This window comes from Chaetodon trifascialis, chromosome 23 (genome assembly GCF_039877785.1).
Source record: "Chaetodon trifascialis isolate fChaTrf1 chromosome 23, fChaTrf1.hap1, whole genome shotgun sequence".
Taxonomy (NCBI): domain Eukaryota; kingdom Metazoa; phylum Chordata; class Actinopteri; order Chaetodontiformes; family Chaetodontidae; genus Chaetodon; species Chaetodon trifascialis.
The window spans coordinates 1,966,216-1,980,270 of NC_092078.1; the positions used below are offsets into that span (position 1 = coordinate 1,966,216).

At 45.0% G+C, this 14,055-nt stretch overlaps 2 protein-coding genes across 2 annotated transcripts; one reads left to right on the forward strand and one right to left on the reverse strand.

The window, feature by feature from the left end:
- Positions 1–1,354: 1,354 nt before the first annotated feature.
- On the forward strand, positions 1,355–7,028 carry LOC139351148 (acidic leucine-rich nuclear phosphoprotein 32 family member B-like). Its single transcript, XM_070992884.1, has 7 exons — positions 1,355–1,519; positions 3,564–3,713; positions 3,906–4,028; positions 4,536–4,722; positions 4,813–4,910; positions 4,991–5,060; positions 5,272–7,028. The coding sequence occupies exons 1-7, from the start codon at positions 1,466–1,468 to the stop codon at positions 5,340–5,342; spliced, it is 753 nt and encodes a 250-aa protein (XP_070848985.1). The 5' UTR covers positions 1,355–1,465; the 3' UTR covers positions 5,343–7,028.
- Positions 7,029–7,985: 957 nt separating this feature from the next.
- Positions 7,986–11,926, reverse strand: LOC139351152 (coronin-2A-like). The gene is made up of 13 exons (XM_070992888.1): positions 11,717–11,926; positions 11,223–11,339; positions 10,961–11,110; positions 10,444–10,644; positions 10,253–10,369; positions 9,986–10,090; positions 9,663–9,759; positions 9,151–9,266; positions 8,950–9,040; positions 8,703–8,863; positions 8,373–8,540; positions 8,221–8,289; positions 7,986–8,121 (listed from the first exon to the last, which is right to left on the reverse strand). Exons 1-13 carry the CDS (start codon positions 11,915–11,917, stop codon positions 8,056–8,058), a joined length of 1,659 nt encoding a protein of 552 aa, XP_070848989.1. The 5' UTR covers positions 11,918–11,926; the 3' UTR covers positions 7,986–8,055.
- Positions 11,927–14,055: the final 2,129 nt, after the last annotated feature.

Here is a 14,055-nt window from a genome sequence, read left to right on the forward strand (position 1 = left end):
TATAAGTACTTTTACTTTTGACACTTTAAGTACATTTTGTTGCTAATACTACTATAAACTACTTTAACTTTAGTGACTTCTTTTTTGTTTGTAGGATTTTTTCACTGGCAGTAGTACTATTGTAATACATGCTGTATTCTTGGGTATAATCAGGCTACACAGCAAGTCCAACACACAGACACTGTAGTACTTCCAGTGTTATTCAAAGAGAGATATTAAAAATGAGGTAACTTTAAAGGAATTTCATACTGACAAATACCCTGATTTGTGTCTTTGCTGACTCTGAATTGTTTGAATGAATTATTTCAAATCATCAGTTTGCTACTAATTAATACGAACTACATGGCGTCAGTAGCTGTGAGCTCTAACATAGGAATGTTTTTGAGATTTTGTTTGCAGTTTTGTGTTTTGCAAACTGTTTGGCAGCGTGTCCAGACTTGAAAGCGTCATGATAATAACTGTTGTTCAGTGTAATGAGATAGACTGACCGCCGGTGGCGCTGTGGACACGTGGTTCCCATCCTGCTGTTGTTTCCCTCCAACTGATGCGTTCACTTGCCCCTCAAAAATACGACTTTTGTACTTTTCCCCTTTTCGCGCGAAAATCAAGCCTTTGTCAATAATGATGCCGAAAAGAACCTATTTTTTTGTCTTTACTGTTTCTTGTCTTATAAGTGAGGAGGAGGAAGTTGCATTATCTTATCTACACGTTTCGCTTACTAAATAAGAGTTGTTGTATACACATCACTCATCCCTTAAACTGATGCAGTAGACAATTCAATTCAATATTACTTTATTAGTCCCAATCTTCTACTTTAAACAAAATTAACATCCGTTACCAATGAACCCTTCGGGTAATTCAGTTTTAGAAAATGTTTGTAGTGCCTATATAGCTCCACTCTGTATTTAATGAAACAGAATTCATTTCGTCATTGGTGTTAAGCAATTGTTGGGTCTTCATTGTGCGCTGTGCATTTCAAAATTCAGATTTATCTGAGGGCTATAAAGGCAACAAACGGCTTGACCCACTTTCCCCACACGACATGGGAACGTTTCACTCGTCCTTTACCCAAATCAAGTATGACGCAAAAAGAAAGAGAAGTACCGGAAGTGTAATAGTTTGTCTTCAAAATAATGTACAAATGAAACGCCTCCAAGCACACAAGAGAACTGCTTGGACTATATAGGAAAACAGACGTGTCTGGAAGATATTGATAAAATTTTAATACATTTTATATGGCGTTAAATTGCAGCAACAAATCAATACCTTTGCTTCAAGGAAAATGTATTTTGTCCTCCCGTTGTGACCGTTAGACTTTTATTTAGGAAACCTCATCCGGAAGTCTTCTTTTTTTAGTCTAGCTAACTTCACACTGGTTCCGCGTGTTGATACTGAAGAGAGGATCGAGGAGAAACAAGTTTTTCCACATCGCAGAGACCTAAACTGAGGCCAAAAGTAGAGGAAAATGGACATGAAGAAGAGGGTCTCCTTAGAACTGAGGCATCGGTCGCCGACAGAAGTGAGTAACCTGGTTTGTTGTGTTTATGCGGCGTAAACTTGACCGGCCGGAGGCGGAGGAGGGGTGGCGAGCACATGGCAGGGTGTCTGCATGTCTCCCAAAGTGCCAAAATGTACATTTACTGTTTAAAGCTAAGATCCAATCTGATGTAAAACCCGGAATACAGTTTAATTGGGAACTTTTGAATCATTAATTCACCACCGCAGGTCCTCAGTTTAATCACTCGTAAACAGCACAGCTGCGCAGCTGTTGAAGTGCCGCCTTTTTTAGTTTTCTGTTCATGCTTATGTCGCTTATTTGGGTCGAAATTGCTTTGCACAGTGTTAAAATGTCAGCTATAAATGGAATAACGTAAGGCGAAACTTAATAATATGCGCTTCATGCGCGGACGTTGAACTGCACGTCTATGTTTCGCGGGCATGGCTAATGGCTGGGACCGCATATTTCGAAGTTATAAGACGATTTATGACTGCATAAGCTGGTAAACAATTTAAAACCACTAGAGACTTTATTTTGTTATGTCGGCGAACTCCACTATTCATTGCGGATTAGTTTTCGTTAAGGTAGTAGTCAACTAACTAGCGAAGCATAACGTTAGCAGGCAAACATGACTCGTCACGATATTGTTTTTTACCGTGTAATGCTCGTGTAAGTTAACATTAAGGCAGGAAATGCGTTATTCTCGTTCGGTTTACACGCTATAATGCTGGTCAAATCTTCTCATAGCCTTTTTCAGCCATAATCCCGCTTTCATCTAGTTTTATAACGTTAATTTCACTAATTTAACTACCCAAATTGACGTTGTTGATGTCATCGCCTCTCCAGAGATTAGTCGGAGCCCGTGCTGAGGACTCGTAGCCGGAGGCATGCTAACGCTAGCTTCCCAAAGCGGCTGCTTCGTATTCGCTTGTATTTCTGCCGTCGTATTCACTACAACCGACCAAAACACCATAAAACCCGCGTCCTTTTCCACAGGGCTCTCTCATGTGCGCATAAATTGGGATAATAATCGGGAACAGTTAGCAGAGAGCTAGCAGGTGAGCTAACTTAGCGGCGTGACATGTGTTGGGAGTTTATAAACAGAGGCTCGGCCGGGATCCGTTCCATTCCGAAACAAAGTCTGGAACTGGTCCCTGTGCTGGTCTCCGCTGGATTTTCACCACAGTTTTCATTAAAGAAGCTTCAGCTGCTTTCAGTTGATCAGGAAGGAAACCGAACAGACTCAGTGGCTCACTGCTCTTAATCAGTTATTCATGACAGTGAATGGGCGTGAAGGAGTCAATACATTTTTTAGCTAAAATGCCAAAAATCATTGTGTGAATATTGGCTGGTTTCACAGCTTAATGTCATTTTATAGCCCAATCTCTTAATTGATAAATCAGCGGAATTTAATCGATAATGAAAATAATCACTTTCTGCTGCTCCAAGTCTTAATTAGAGCTGATTAATGTTTGAAATACTGTTGATGCATGTATGTTTAAGTTTGTTTTTCTTTTGATGAAAGAAACCAAAATCAAAAAATTTGCACAGTATCTCTTCTCTAAATAAAATACCATGTAGAAGTGGCACACTTATACTTTCATTCAGTGAATATGTGATTAAAGAATAGATAGTTTGGTCAGATACTCTTCTGACAAATGTAAGACATGTACTGGAAAACATTCAGAGCACCTGAATGCTACGCGGTGAGTTCATAGGAGTGAAATGACTGAATGAATTAGTCATTCTGGCACCACAACCGTCAAATCAGGGAATGAAAGTAATCATGAAACAGGTTTCTGTAGAAGTGCTGCATCTGCCAACAGTCCAAAGGAAGATCACAGCTTACAAGAAAAGGTTAAAAAAAAAAAAAAAAAGGTGGTTAGCAACTTCTGATTGGTTATAAAAACATTCTGCAGATGCACACACCTTTTTAATGGGCAGCCAATCAGGAGCTTCTGACTTCCTGTATCAGGTGTTCTTGTCTGAATCGGTGTAAATCGCTTGTCTCAAACCCCGCCGGGCGGCGTTTGGCCCACACTGGACTAACTCCACCCGCCCTCAGGTCCAGGAGCTGGTTCTGGATAACTGTCGCTCCAGTGAAGGGAAGATCGAAGGAATCACAGCAGAGTTCTCCAACCTGGAGCTGCTCAGCCTCATCAATGTCGGACTGACCAGCGTCGCAGACATCCCCAAACTGGACAAACTCAAAAAGGTAACAGAGCCAACAACTAGACAAGGTTTTATCAAAAAACCAAACAAATTCATAAAAATGTTAAGAGGTTAAACTCTTCATCGTGCTGAGCTTTGTGTTGTCGTTACTAACTGCAGTCATGGAGCTAAATCGACTTTCAGTTCTACTAAAATGCCCAAAGATGATAAAGATCTTTGTTCCTCCTGTGTGCAGCTGGAGCTGAGTGACAACAGGATATCAGGCGGTCTGGAGGTCCTCGCGGAGCGGCTGGTTAACCTGACGCACCTGAACCTCAGCGGGAACAAGTTCAAAGACATCAGCACCCTGGAGCCGCTGGTGGGTGGAGCCGCACGCCAACGTACACTTTGACCTAAGACGTAGAAACCCTCGTATCTCACATCTGCTCAGACAAAGTCAGAGACAATCTGTGTGTGTGATGGAGTGTTTCCTGCTGTTTACATGGAGTGTTTGGCTGAGGAGGAAGAGTTTCAGTGAAAACAAGGATCAGATGGAGTGAAAAGGTTGTTGGCACATGACATCACGTCACTCTCTTGTTGTGCGTGAAATGCAGATGGAGGTCAGGAAGCGATTTTCTGTTTGAACGAGCTCAGTAAGAACTTTCCTTCATCTCGTCCTTTGTGGTTTTCACTTCCTGTTCTCCGTCTGAATTTAACGTCACGTGACTGCAAACAACCTATAAACAATGAGCTGCTGATCTCAATGGAGCCAATTCCTAATCGATAAAACTGTGTTGAATTCAAATGCAAGCGTAACCATTAGCAACAGCGTTATCAGGCGGATCAAACCGGTCCGGTCTGTGATCAGGTCTCTTTGCCCCTCCAGAAAAAGTTGCCCCAGCTGAAGAGTCTCGACCTGTTTAACTGCGAGGTGACCAACCTGGCCGACTACCGGGAGTCCATCTTCAAGCTCCTCCCTCAGCTCACCTACCTGGATGGCTACGACATCGACGACTGCGAGGCGTCCGACTCTGACGGAGAGGGAGACGGAGTCGAGGACGAAGATGAAGAAGGTGAGTGTTCACGAGGCACGTCCACATTCAGATGCGTCCACTCGTCGCTCAACCAGCTGCATCCATCCCTCATCTGTTTCTGTGTTGCAGAGGGCGAGTCAGAGGACTTTGAGGAAGAGGAGGAGGAGGACGAGGAGGACGTAGTGGCTGAAGATGATGACGACGATGAAGACAGCGGTGACGATGAGGTGAGCTTGTTAGCAGAAGTGAACAGTCAGAGGAAACTCTCGAAGTTTACAAACCGTCAACAAGCGACTTTTCTTTGCAGGACGGAGAGGTGAACGGAGACGTGGACAGCGAGGACGATGACGAGGATGAGGAAGATGAGGATGATGAAGGTCAGTGGCTGCTTGACTTCCACACAGTCTTTAAGTGCAGCTGAAGTGTTTTATTTAGCTTTCCCTGCAGTGTCATTGTCTGAAAAAGGCGGGAAAACAATCAACTGCTGCTGCTGTTGTTGTGGTGGTGGTGGTTGTGGTGGTGGTTGTTGTGGTCATTGTTGTTGTTGTTGTTGTCGTGGTCGTTGACCCTCTGGCTTCTCCTCTGCAGATGAGGACTCGTCTCCAGCCAAAGGAGAGAAGAGGAAGAGGGACCCAGAGGATGATGAGGATGATGATTAAGGACCCGTGGAGACCCCTCAAACCCCTCTGACCTCCTGCCTGGTGACCCCCCCTCCCCCACACATGCACCCTCCCCCTACATGACCTCCTCCCACCCCCCACCAACGCTCGCCCTCCTCAGACTCCTCCTCCCGCTCGGTCGACTCCTGGGCTGTGTTCCATTTCTGAACCTGGTTTCCTCCCACTCCTCAGCTCCTCTCCTGCAGACCCAAACGCTTCTCATCAACTTTGTGACTTTATAAAATTCATAGATTCATTTAATCACCAGAATGGTAAATATTCTCCAGCAGAGAGCGACCGCTCCACTGATGAACCAACATTTCAAACCGTTTCCCCTCAAAGTTTCTCGCACTCGCCCGGAAAAACTTCCTTTTTGTGTAATGTTTACTTTCTCTGTTTGTGGCGCCGCATCAACTTCAGATTCACAAAACTGATTAAAACTCAAACTAAGCATCGTTTCATGACCAGTGAAGCTGCTGCGAGTCGCCGTTTTGTCTCTAAAACGCCAGAAAATTGTGACAAATCTTATTTCTCAGAGCAGAAAGTGACGTCCGGCCCAAAGATAATCCGCTCACCATCACGTACGACATGTTAGAGGCTGAACCAGAGAACGTTTGTTATTGTTTTATGTGGACGATGATTCTGAATAAACTGGATCCAGTGTTCGTTTCAGCCCTCCAGCAGATTGAAAGGCGTCAGAGCGCCTCATCGTCTGTGACATTAACCAGAGAAATATGGACCAACTGATTGGGATCAAACTTCATTTCACAAAAGCAGCTTTAACTGAATCTGACGTTGACCAATCAGAAGCTTTGATGACTCATAAAAACACATCATGTGTAAATTCTGTTAACAGACGCATCGCGATGTCTGCGTTTCCCAAAAACACAAACGCAGCACACGGTCGGTATTTCACCGCGGATTGAGCTCCAGATTCCTACTCCGTTAACAAGAAGTAAACGCATCCCTGAGACGCCGCCGCTGAAGACTTTCTCCTCAGTTATTCTGTGATCACAACATAAACTGGAGTTTCCGTTACTTTTCCGCGTCACAGACTCCATCAGGAGGAAAGTCGGCCGTGAAAACTGTCTAAATCACTGTTTTTGTAATATTTGTCAGAACGTTTTCCCGCGAACATGGAATCGTTATTTCATTTAAACACGAAAAACAAAGCTTGAACTTTCAGAAAAAGCTGAATTTGCTCGTGTCTGTGGAAGGAGACTGAACGTGGGAGGTGACGGCACTTTAGGGATGCTAACGATAACCAAACCCCGACTCCTCCTTTCCCATCATCCCCTGACACGCCCCTCTGTGACATCACCATCCCGGGACCGAATCAGCAGCCACGATGTCATCGCCGCGCTCCCGCCAGGCTCCGTGATGTCACCGGCGGACGGTCGAACCCCTCCCCTCCCCCGCGAGGCCGAGCGCGCTCAGGGCAAACAGAGCTTTTTAAAAGAAATATTTTTTCAGAGAAATTGTTCTTGTTTAATTTTGTACGATCGTCTCTTCAGTTCTCTTCCTGCTCAGAGACCCAGTTGATCCTTCACACTTACACTGACTAGATGAGGTTGTGTTTTCTTTCTTTCTTTTTTTTTACTTTCTGTAAGTTAAAGGAAAAACAAACAAACAAAAAAAAAACACAAAAAGGACTTTGTAAATAAAATCTTAACATTTTGCTCCAGGCGTGTCCTCTCTGGCCTTTTGTTTCCCTTCAGGTCAAACTGAAGCAGACTCCTTCCTGCAGGTGTTCGTTTGATGGATGAAGGGTCGACGTCGACCAACACGCAGATCCAGTTTATAGCAGATGTGTTTTGATCCGCTGACCAGTCAATCGCGGAGTGGTTCAAGGTTGTTCAGAAACTGTTGTCATGACACTGTGAGTCCAGCAGGGAGCGCCGGAGAGCTGCAAGCAAATTTACTCAAGTTCAGTTTTTCAGGTCCTGCTGCAGCTTTGTGTCTCCTACATTTCAGTGGGAGATATTGTACTTTTACTCCACTGTGAGTTTTTTAAACCGCTTCATTTACTTTTATCAAAACAAAATAAGATAATCTGATGTGTTCATGTGGTTGGTGGGGGGGGGGGGGTCATCCACTGATCACAGGGCCTCTACTGTCAGAAGACATCAGATCACAGAATTGGGTTTTTGCTCGTGAGGTGGAAACATGATCAGTGTGGCTAACGGGGAGAAGGGGAAAGATTACAGATGAATCCAGTGAATTTACTTAAGAATAAAACGAGCTCCATCTTTACTCTGACGGGTCATTCTGCATAATCGCTAATACTTAAGTGTATCCTGATGCAAATGTTTCCCAGTTAAGTAAATCAAAAGGTTTGAACGCAGGGCTCTCCTCACTGTATTTATACTTTTAGTTGAAGTTCTGAGTACTTGTAGCTCTGGAGTTTGTGGTATCGACCCCAGAAGGTCAGCATCGTTTGGCTGCATCCTCTGGAAACCATGAAAACGTCCTCAGCTGCAGGTTTAAGTTACCTGCTCCAGCCAGCATGGTGGTCTAGATCATAATACCTGTTAATTTTGCTTAGCGGCACAAATACAGACACCGTTCAGCGTGGTCCTGTTAACTGGTGGCGTCGCGTGAGAACACAAACGCCACGACAGGATGTCAGCGCTGGTCCCTTTGCTGGCTGGAAGTGTTGAGTCGTCTGATTGGTTCAGCGTCTAAACGGCAGGGCGAGAGCTGAGAGGTGGAGTCAGAAGGTCGCCCTCATGTTGTTTCTGGTGTGTTTGATCTCCAGCTGCAGCTGAGTGATCCTCGCCTGTACGACACAAACCACCAGCGTCACCGAAAACCATCAAACAACATCAGCGCTTGATTCGGAGAGTTTTCGGGCTTTGCCGTGTGTTTGAATACTGACTTCTTTGTAATTCAGTTGTTCTCTCAGGCCTCTGATCTCATCTTGCTGTCTGTAAAATGCCTGCAGGAGCTGAAAGAAAAAATGAATTTTTTGGCTAGAAGAGGAGAAACTGAACATGTGATCATTATTCTTTCACCAGGTGAGCGCCTCACCTCGCCCTCGCTTGTTGGCGGCGGCCTCTCTGCAGGTTCGCAGCAGTGTGGGGTGCAGCAGTACGTCCACAGAGGGATCTGGGTCTCGTCTGGTTGCCACCCCGACAGATCGCTCCCCTCTCTGGGGTATTTGGCGTCCTGGTAGGCCAGCTGCTCCTTGAGGAAGGCCTCAAGAGAGATGATCAGCTGGTTTATATAGCAGCAGCCAATCAGAGGCCTCGTTCACTTTTCTGTAAATACTGTCCACTTCTATACGTTTGGTTTAGGGGCTTCCTGCTTTACAGTGATGTTGTAGCTGGCTATATTTTGTGGTTGCATACAGCACTGTACCTCTTCCATGAAGTCCAGGTCTGTCCCGGTCACTGCACCAACAGCTGGACCCATCTGGAACCTCAGGGAGCTCAGCTGCCTCACTAGCCCCTTCTCAGCAGGGGTTTCTGGGTACGGGTTGGCTACTCGAGTCCCAGGCTTCAAGGACATGAGTACAGGGCCTGATGGAGGTGTATAAGACAGATGGTTATGGTGGATCACTTAGAAGCTAAAGGTGTATTTTGGCTCAAAGGCACTAATGCGTCACCTCTGTTGATTCCCAGCAGCCACTCCTGAGCCGTCATGGCTGCCTGGTTTCCAGCTGTCATTGGGTACAGATCCTCCTGGAAGATATCTGACTGGAAGGAGAGAGGAAAACATTGAAGTGCACACTTTCTGTCCTTTGCTTTCTTCCCGTCTCCATCGTTAGTAGATGCACCACGACAAGAACTACAACGTGACCCCTGACCTCTTTTCGTGGTACGATCATTGACAGCGGTTCCACCAGGTCTTTGATGGCAATCAGACGGTAAAATCGGAAAACCTCACAGGCGCTCACGTCCAGGCCGCGCTTTGGCATCACCCCTGAAGTGATGACATTTGGAGTTGGTGGTGGAGCGTTGGGAAGCTTCGGCAGACTTGGTAACGCCTGAAACTGGGGAACTCTTGATCCTTATAAAGTATGACAGCTAGCTAAAGTTAGCCTGTTTCAAAATGCCAATCAGAACAGTTAGTTAAAGATGGACCTCTGTATAATAAGTTCTGGCCTGTACAAGCTGAACTTCCAGGTTTGGTCATTTATGACCTTGTATCTACCAATGCTATCGCTAACTTTGTTGTTCACTTTGTTCACCGTACATCTTGTAAAAGCTAAGCTTCAGTTTTGGAGTTTTAGGCTGCAGATAAAGAAAATAAAGCATCAAAACTCTGAACTTGTAGCTAACTCCTTTTTAACAAGTAGAACACAGTCGTGGATCTCACCAAGTCCTTTCTGTGGCAGCAGGGACCTGTACTCCGTCAGGAAGCTGATATAAGGTTTCTCAGTGCTCAGCTCGTAGTACCGGATGTTCCCGTCACCCTAAAGTACACAAATGCATCACAACGCTATGTGACCCTTGAACTCCTGAATCTTGGTTCTCTGTATGGCTGATCAAGTTTGTCTGAAGCAGTTAGTGTTCGTGTATTTACGCAACTTCAGACTGGTTCAACTTAAAATGTGACTCCTCAAACAGAGTTTCATGGTGAGGTGAACCCAAAGAGCAAAGACTTCTGGGTAGACGTTCAATATGTGTGTGTTGTATGACCTTTCCAGCCAAGTAGAGCATGTGAGTGTCTGGGTCGTAGAAGGGAAACAGAACGCCTGCAGATCCGTCCAGATCTTCTTCATACAGAGGCTCTGACAAGTCGTCCTGCACACAAACACACCGACGCAGTGACAAAGAGGCACAAACAGTATTTTACATTCCTTAACATGATGTTGGCTTTAAGGAGGGACTGAAATGTCTGGCAGAAAAGAAAATATCACTGTAGAGGTCTGTCTGTCTGTCTGTCTGTCTGTCTGTCTGTCTTACAGGGTCCCAGAGGACGATCTGTCTGTGGTTCCAGGGTGAGCTGCCAGTGGACAGAAGCATCTTCAGCCCTCCGATGTATAAAACCTTACTGGCCCTGTGGGACTTACTGCTGGACACCTGCAGCAACATTAGGGACATGATGACAAAGCTCAGACGCACAATCAGACAAAACCAAGACTTGAAAGACAGACCTGCAGAATCTTTCCTGTCCGCGGGTCCAGGACTCTGACCCGTCTGTCTTTGGACGTGACCGCCAGCCTGCTGCCATCGCTGTTGAAGCTGACAGACAGCAGCAGCGTGTCAGACGGGTAGCGGTGGTAGACCGGCATCAGAACCACCCGGACCGGATACCTGAGCACTGCGCCCACCTGGGACACGTCCCAGAGGAGGACCTGGAGCAAAAAGAGGGACAAAGTCAGGGCTGTCTCTTTGGTAAGTTTAAATGCCTCGATGTTCAGTCTGATGAAGGTAGTCCAGATTCTACGTGTTAGCAAAATGCTAATTGAAGCCAATGGAAGCTCAGCTAGCAAAAACACACACTGCATAGTGACTCGAGTAGCCCCCCTCACCAGGTGGCCTCAATCTTGTTGCCAGACTTGATCAGAGAGCCGCTACCTGGACCAGATTCTCAGCCCAAATCAGCCTTAAGTCCACATCCCTGAAACCAGAGCAGATGAATGGTTGCCTCTGACCGATGAGGTGCCTGACCTTGTAGTCGTAGGCGGAGCTAAGCAGCAGGTTCTCAGCTGTTGGATGCCACTCAATAAGTCCCACCCTCCTGGAGTGACCAATCAGAGTCTTCCGGGCCTTGGTGAGGTTCTGCTGGACGCCACAGACCGGGATGTCCCAGATCTTCACCTGCGAACACACACACATGCTGAGGACCTTCAACACAAACCGTCCTGAGAGAGAAACCAGACGTGACACAAAGACCAGATTATCTTTCTAAACGTGGACAGGACGGTCTTACAGTGCAGTCCTCCGAGCACGAGGCGATGCAGTGGTCGTCAAATGGGTTCCACTTGACATCCAGGACCCTCCCGCTGTGACCGCAGACCCTCGGGTGCTGAGGGTCCACCCTGCCTGTCTGAGACGGCAAGAAGTGACGATTCACCAAATTCAGCTCCATCAATCGAGAAATGAGAACAGAAATTATTCTTTAAGGGCGTGGACGAAGTATTCAGAGTTTTATACCAATACCTCCCTGTGAAAATACTGTGTTACAAATAAAAGTACTGCTTTGAACATGTTACTGAATGTATGGAAGTATAATCAGGAAAATGTACTTCATGTATTCAAAGTACTCAGTGCAGTAAAGTGTCCCCTGTGACTGTCCTCGTCTCTCTGATCTCATTAGATTATTGTGACATTCATGTCAAAGCAGAAGCTCTTCAAATGTTTTCTGTGCAACAGTCTTAATTTTTAAAGAATTGAGTGACTATTTAGTATGTTTGTACTACACACATGATGGATGGGCAGGACTAAAAAGGACCCGCCCCCGGCGCACTCCGTCACCACAGCGATGAAGCAGGGATTGGCTGCGCAGTAGTGGTTGTCGTGGACGCTGCGTGTGATTGGCACCCCATCGTAGCTGTGCTGCTTGGTGGACGGCTTCCCGAAGACATGGCGAAACTTTGAGCAGCGGAAGGACGAACGCCACGACATCTGGAGGACAGGAAGTAGCAGGAGAGGAGATTTAGCAGTTTGTCAAAACTTAATTAGCAGTTCGATAAAATATGAATACAGCAACACTTTAAAACGTAAAGACAGGAAAATGATGAAGATGGGAGGGATGGAAAAGTGTGTGTGTGTGTGTGTGTGTGTGTGTGTGTGTGTGCGTGTGTGTGTGTAGTCCACCAATGCCTACATAATCTCATAATAGTGTTGTGGAACTTCAGTCTAATCAATAATGCAATCAGATGTCATTATTGGCTTTCATAATCTTATCAATAATAAATCAGTTTCTTCAATAACTTCTTTGTCTTTCATCCACACACACACACACACACACACACACACACACACACACACACATAAATCCGTCGTCCAGAACAATTTGCTCGTGCTATCAAAGATTCATGAGTTACATACACACTTCCTGCTCTTACAAATTCCCCCTGACCTTTGACCTTTACTGTGAGGGGAATAGATCAGCTTACTGCTGAGGGAGGAGGGAAAGAAACTCGACGAGAGGGAGGAAGAAATGTAGTAGTAGTATTGGTAATAACCTGGGACACAGTGGGACGACAGCATGAAGTCTTGTCCTCGTCCAAGTTCAATCAAACCTGATGCCCACTCAGAAGAAGCTGAATATTTTCATGTTTATCTGTATATCTGTACGTTCTCTAAAAAAAGACAATTTACTGTTTACCTACATAAATATCTTTATTTATATTCTTGTAATTGAAATTTTGACCATCTATATTCATATTTAAAGTACATATACCTATATTTTGCTCATATATCTTTAAATTGAGGCCATTAACTTTATTTATCACCTCAAACCAAGTGCAATGTCCCTATTAGCACTGAAATCCTCGATTTGAGGTGCTGAAGCTCTAAATTACACTCTGAAGGGGCTGATTGGTGAATTCACAATTTCATTGGCTGTTCAAAGTGTCAGTCATCTTGGCAGATCGTGATTGGTCAGTTTCAAACCTGGGACTCCACTGAATAGCTGGAGACAAGATGGCGGCTGTTTGGCCACTTTTTTGGAAGTTATTGCAGAGAAAAGACAGAAGCTGAGCACGCCGGCTGCTGAAAGGAGAAAACAGCTTTCTGTGGATTATTTTCATGTTCTGGACTAAATGTCTTCACTGCAGTGGATCTTCTGCACCTTTGTGGATGTTTCAGGCCGTTTTTGTCAGAGTTTTATTGATCTGTGGATCAATGACAGATGAAATTGGTGAGTTTGCCTCAATGTTGCCTCAATTTTAAAAAGGTTGTTTGTCTGCTGTCATTGTTTATTGATCCTCCTGCTGTGATTGTAGCTGAAATGGTTCAGTGGATTCACATGAATCAGTTTTTTAACGGTGCTTAATGAGCGTAAAGGGAGCGTTTGTGTCAGTGAGCAGGAAGCACTCCAGACAGGAAATGCTCCTGTGGCCCGCAGCTGGGCCGTCGGAAAATGAATTCAAGTTTGTTGGTCCAGATGTGTCTGCTAACATTGAAGTAGTACTTTGACAAATATGTTCACTCCTGTCGTTGCAGAGTCAGATGAGAAGACATTTGTGCTAAATGTGAATCTATAGCCAGCGGCCTGTTAGCTTAGCTTAGCACACAGACTGGAAACTTTGTCAAACTTGTCAACTTGTACCTTTGGCCAGAGCCGGCTAGCTGTTTCCCTCTGTTTCCAGTCTTTGTGCTGGCTGTAGATTCACATTTGACTGACAGATTTGTAGAAATCTTCTCTTTGAACTCTCAACCACAAAATGAATTAGCATCAAAGGGAAGTTTGAACTCTACTTTTCGTGGATTGTAAAAGAAGTTTTAGGACTACAGACGTGATCCTCAGATCAATCAATCATCAATCAAACATCCTTTAACTCAAAATAAAATCTTGATTTGTCATGTGTTTCCTCATTATTTGATGTTGTTATGCTGTTTGTTGCTCTGTAACCCAGTTTGACCCAATCAATTCCTCCTCAAAGTAAAATAAATACATGTAATGTACCATTAACTCTTAATTAAAGGCGTCAAATTCCCAGAAAAACCTGACATGAATGATTCTGTCTTACCTCAGCTCGTTATGTAGAATCACAAAGCCCCCCACCACAACACACCTCCTGTTACTGCTGTGATAC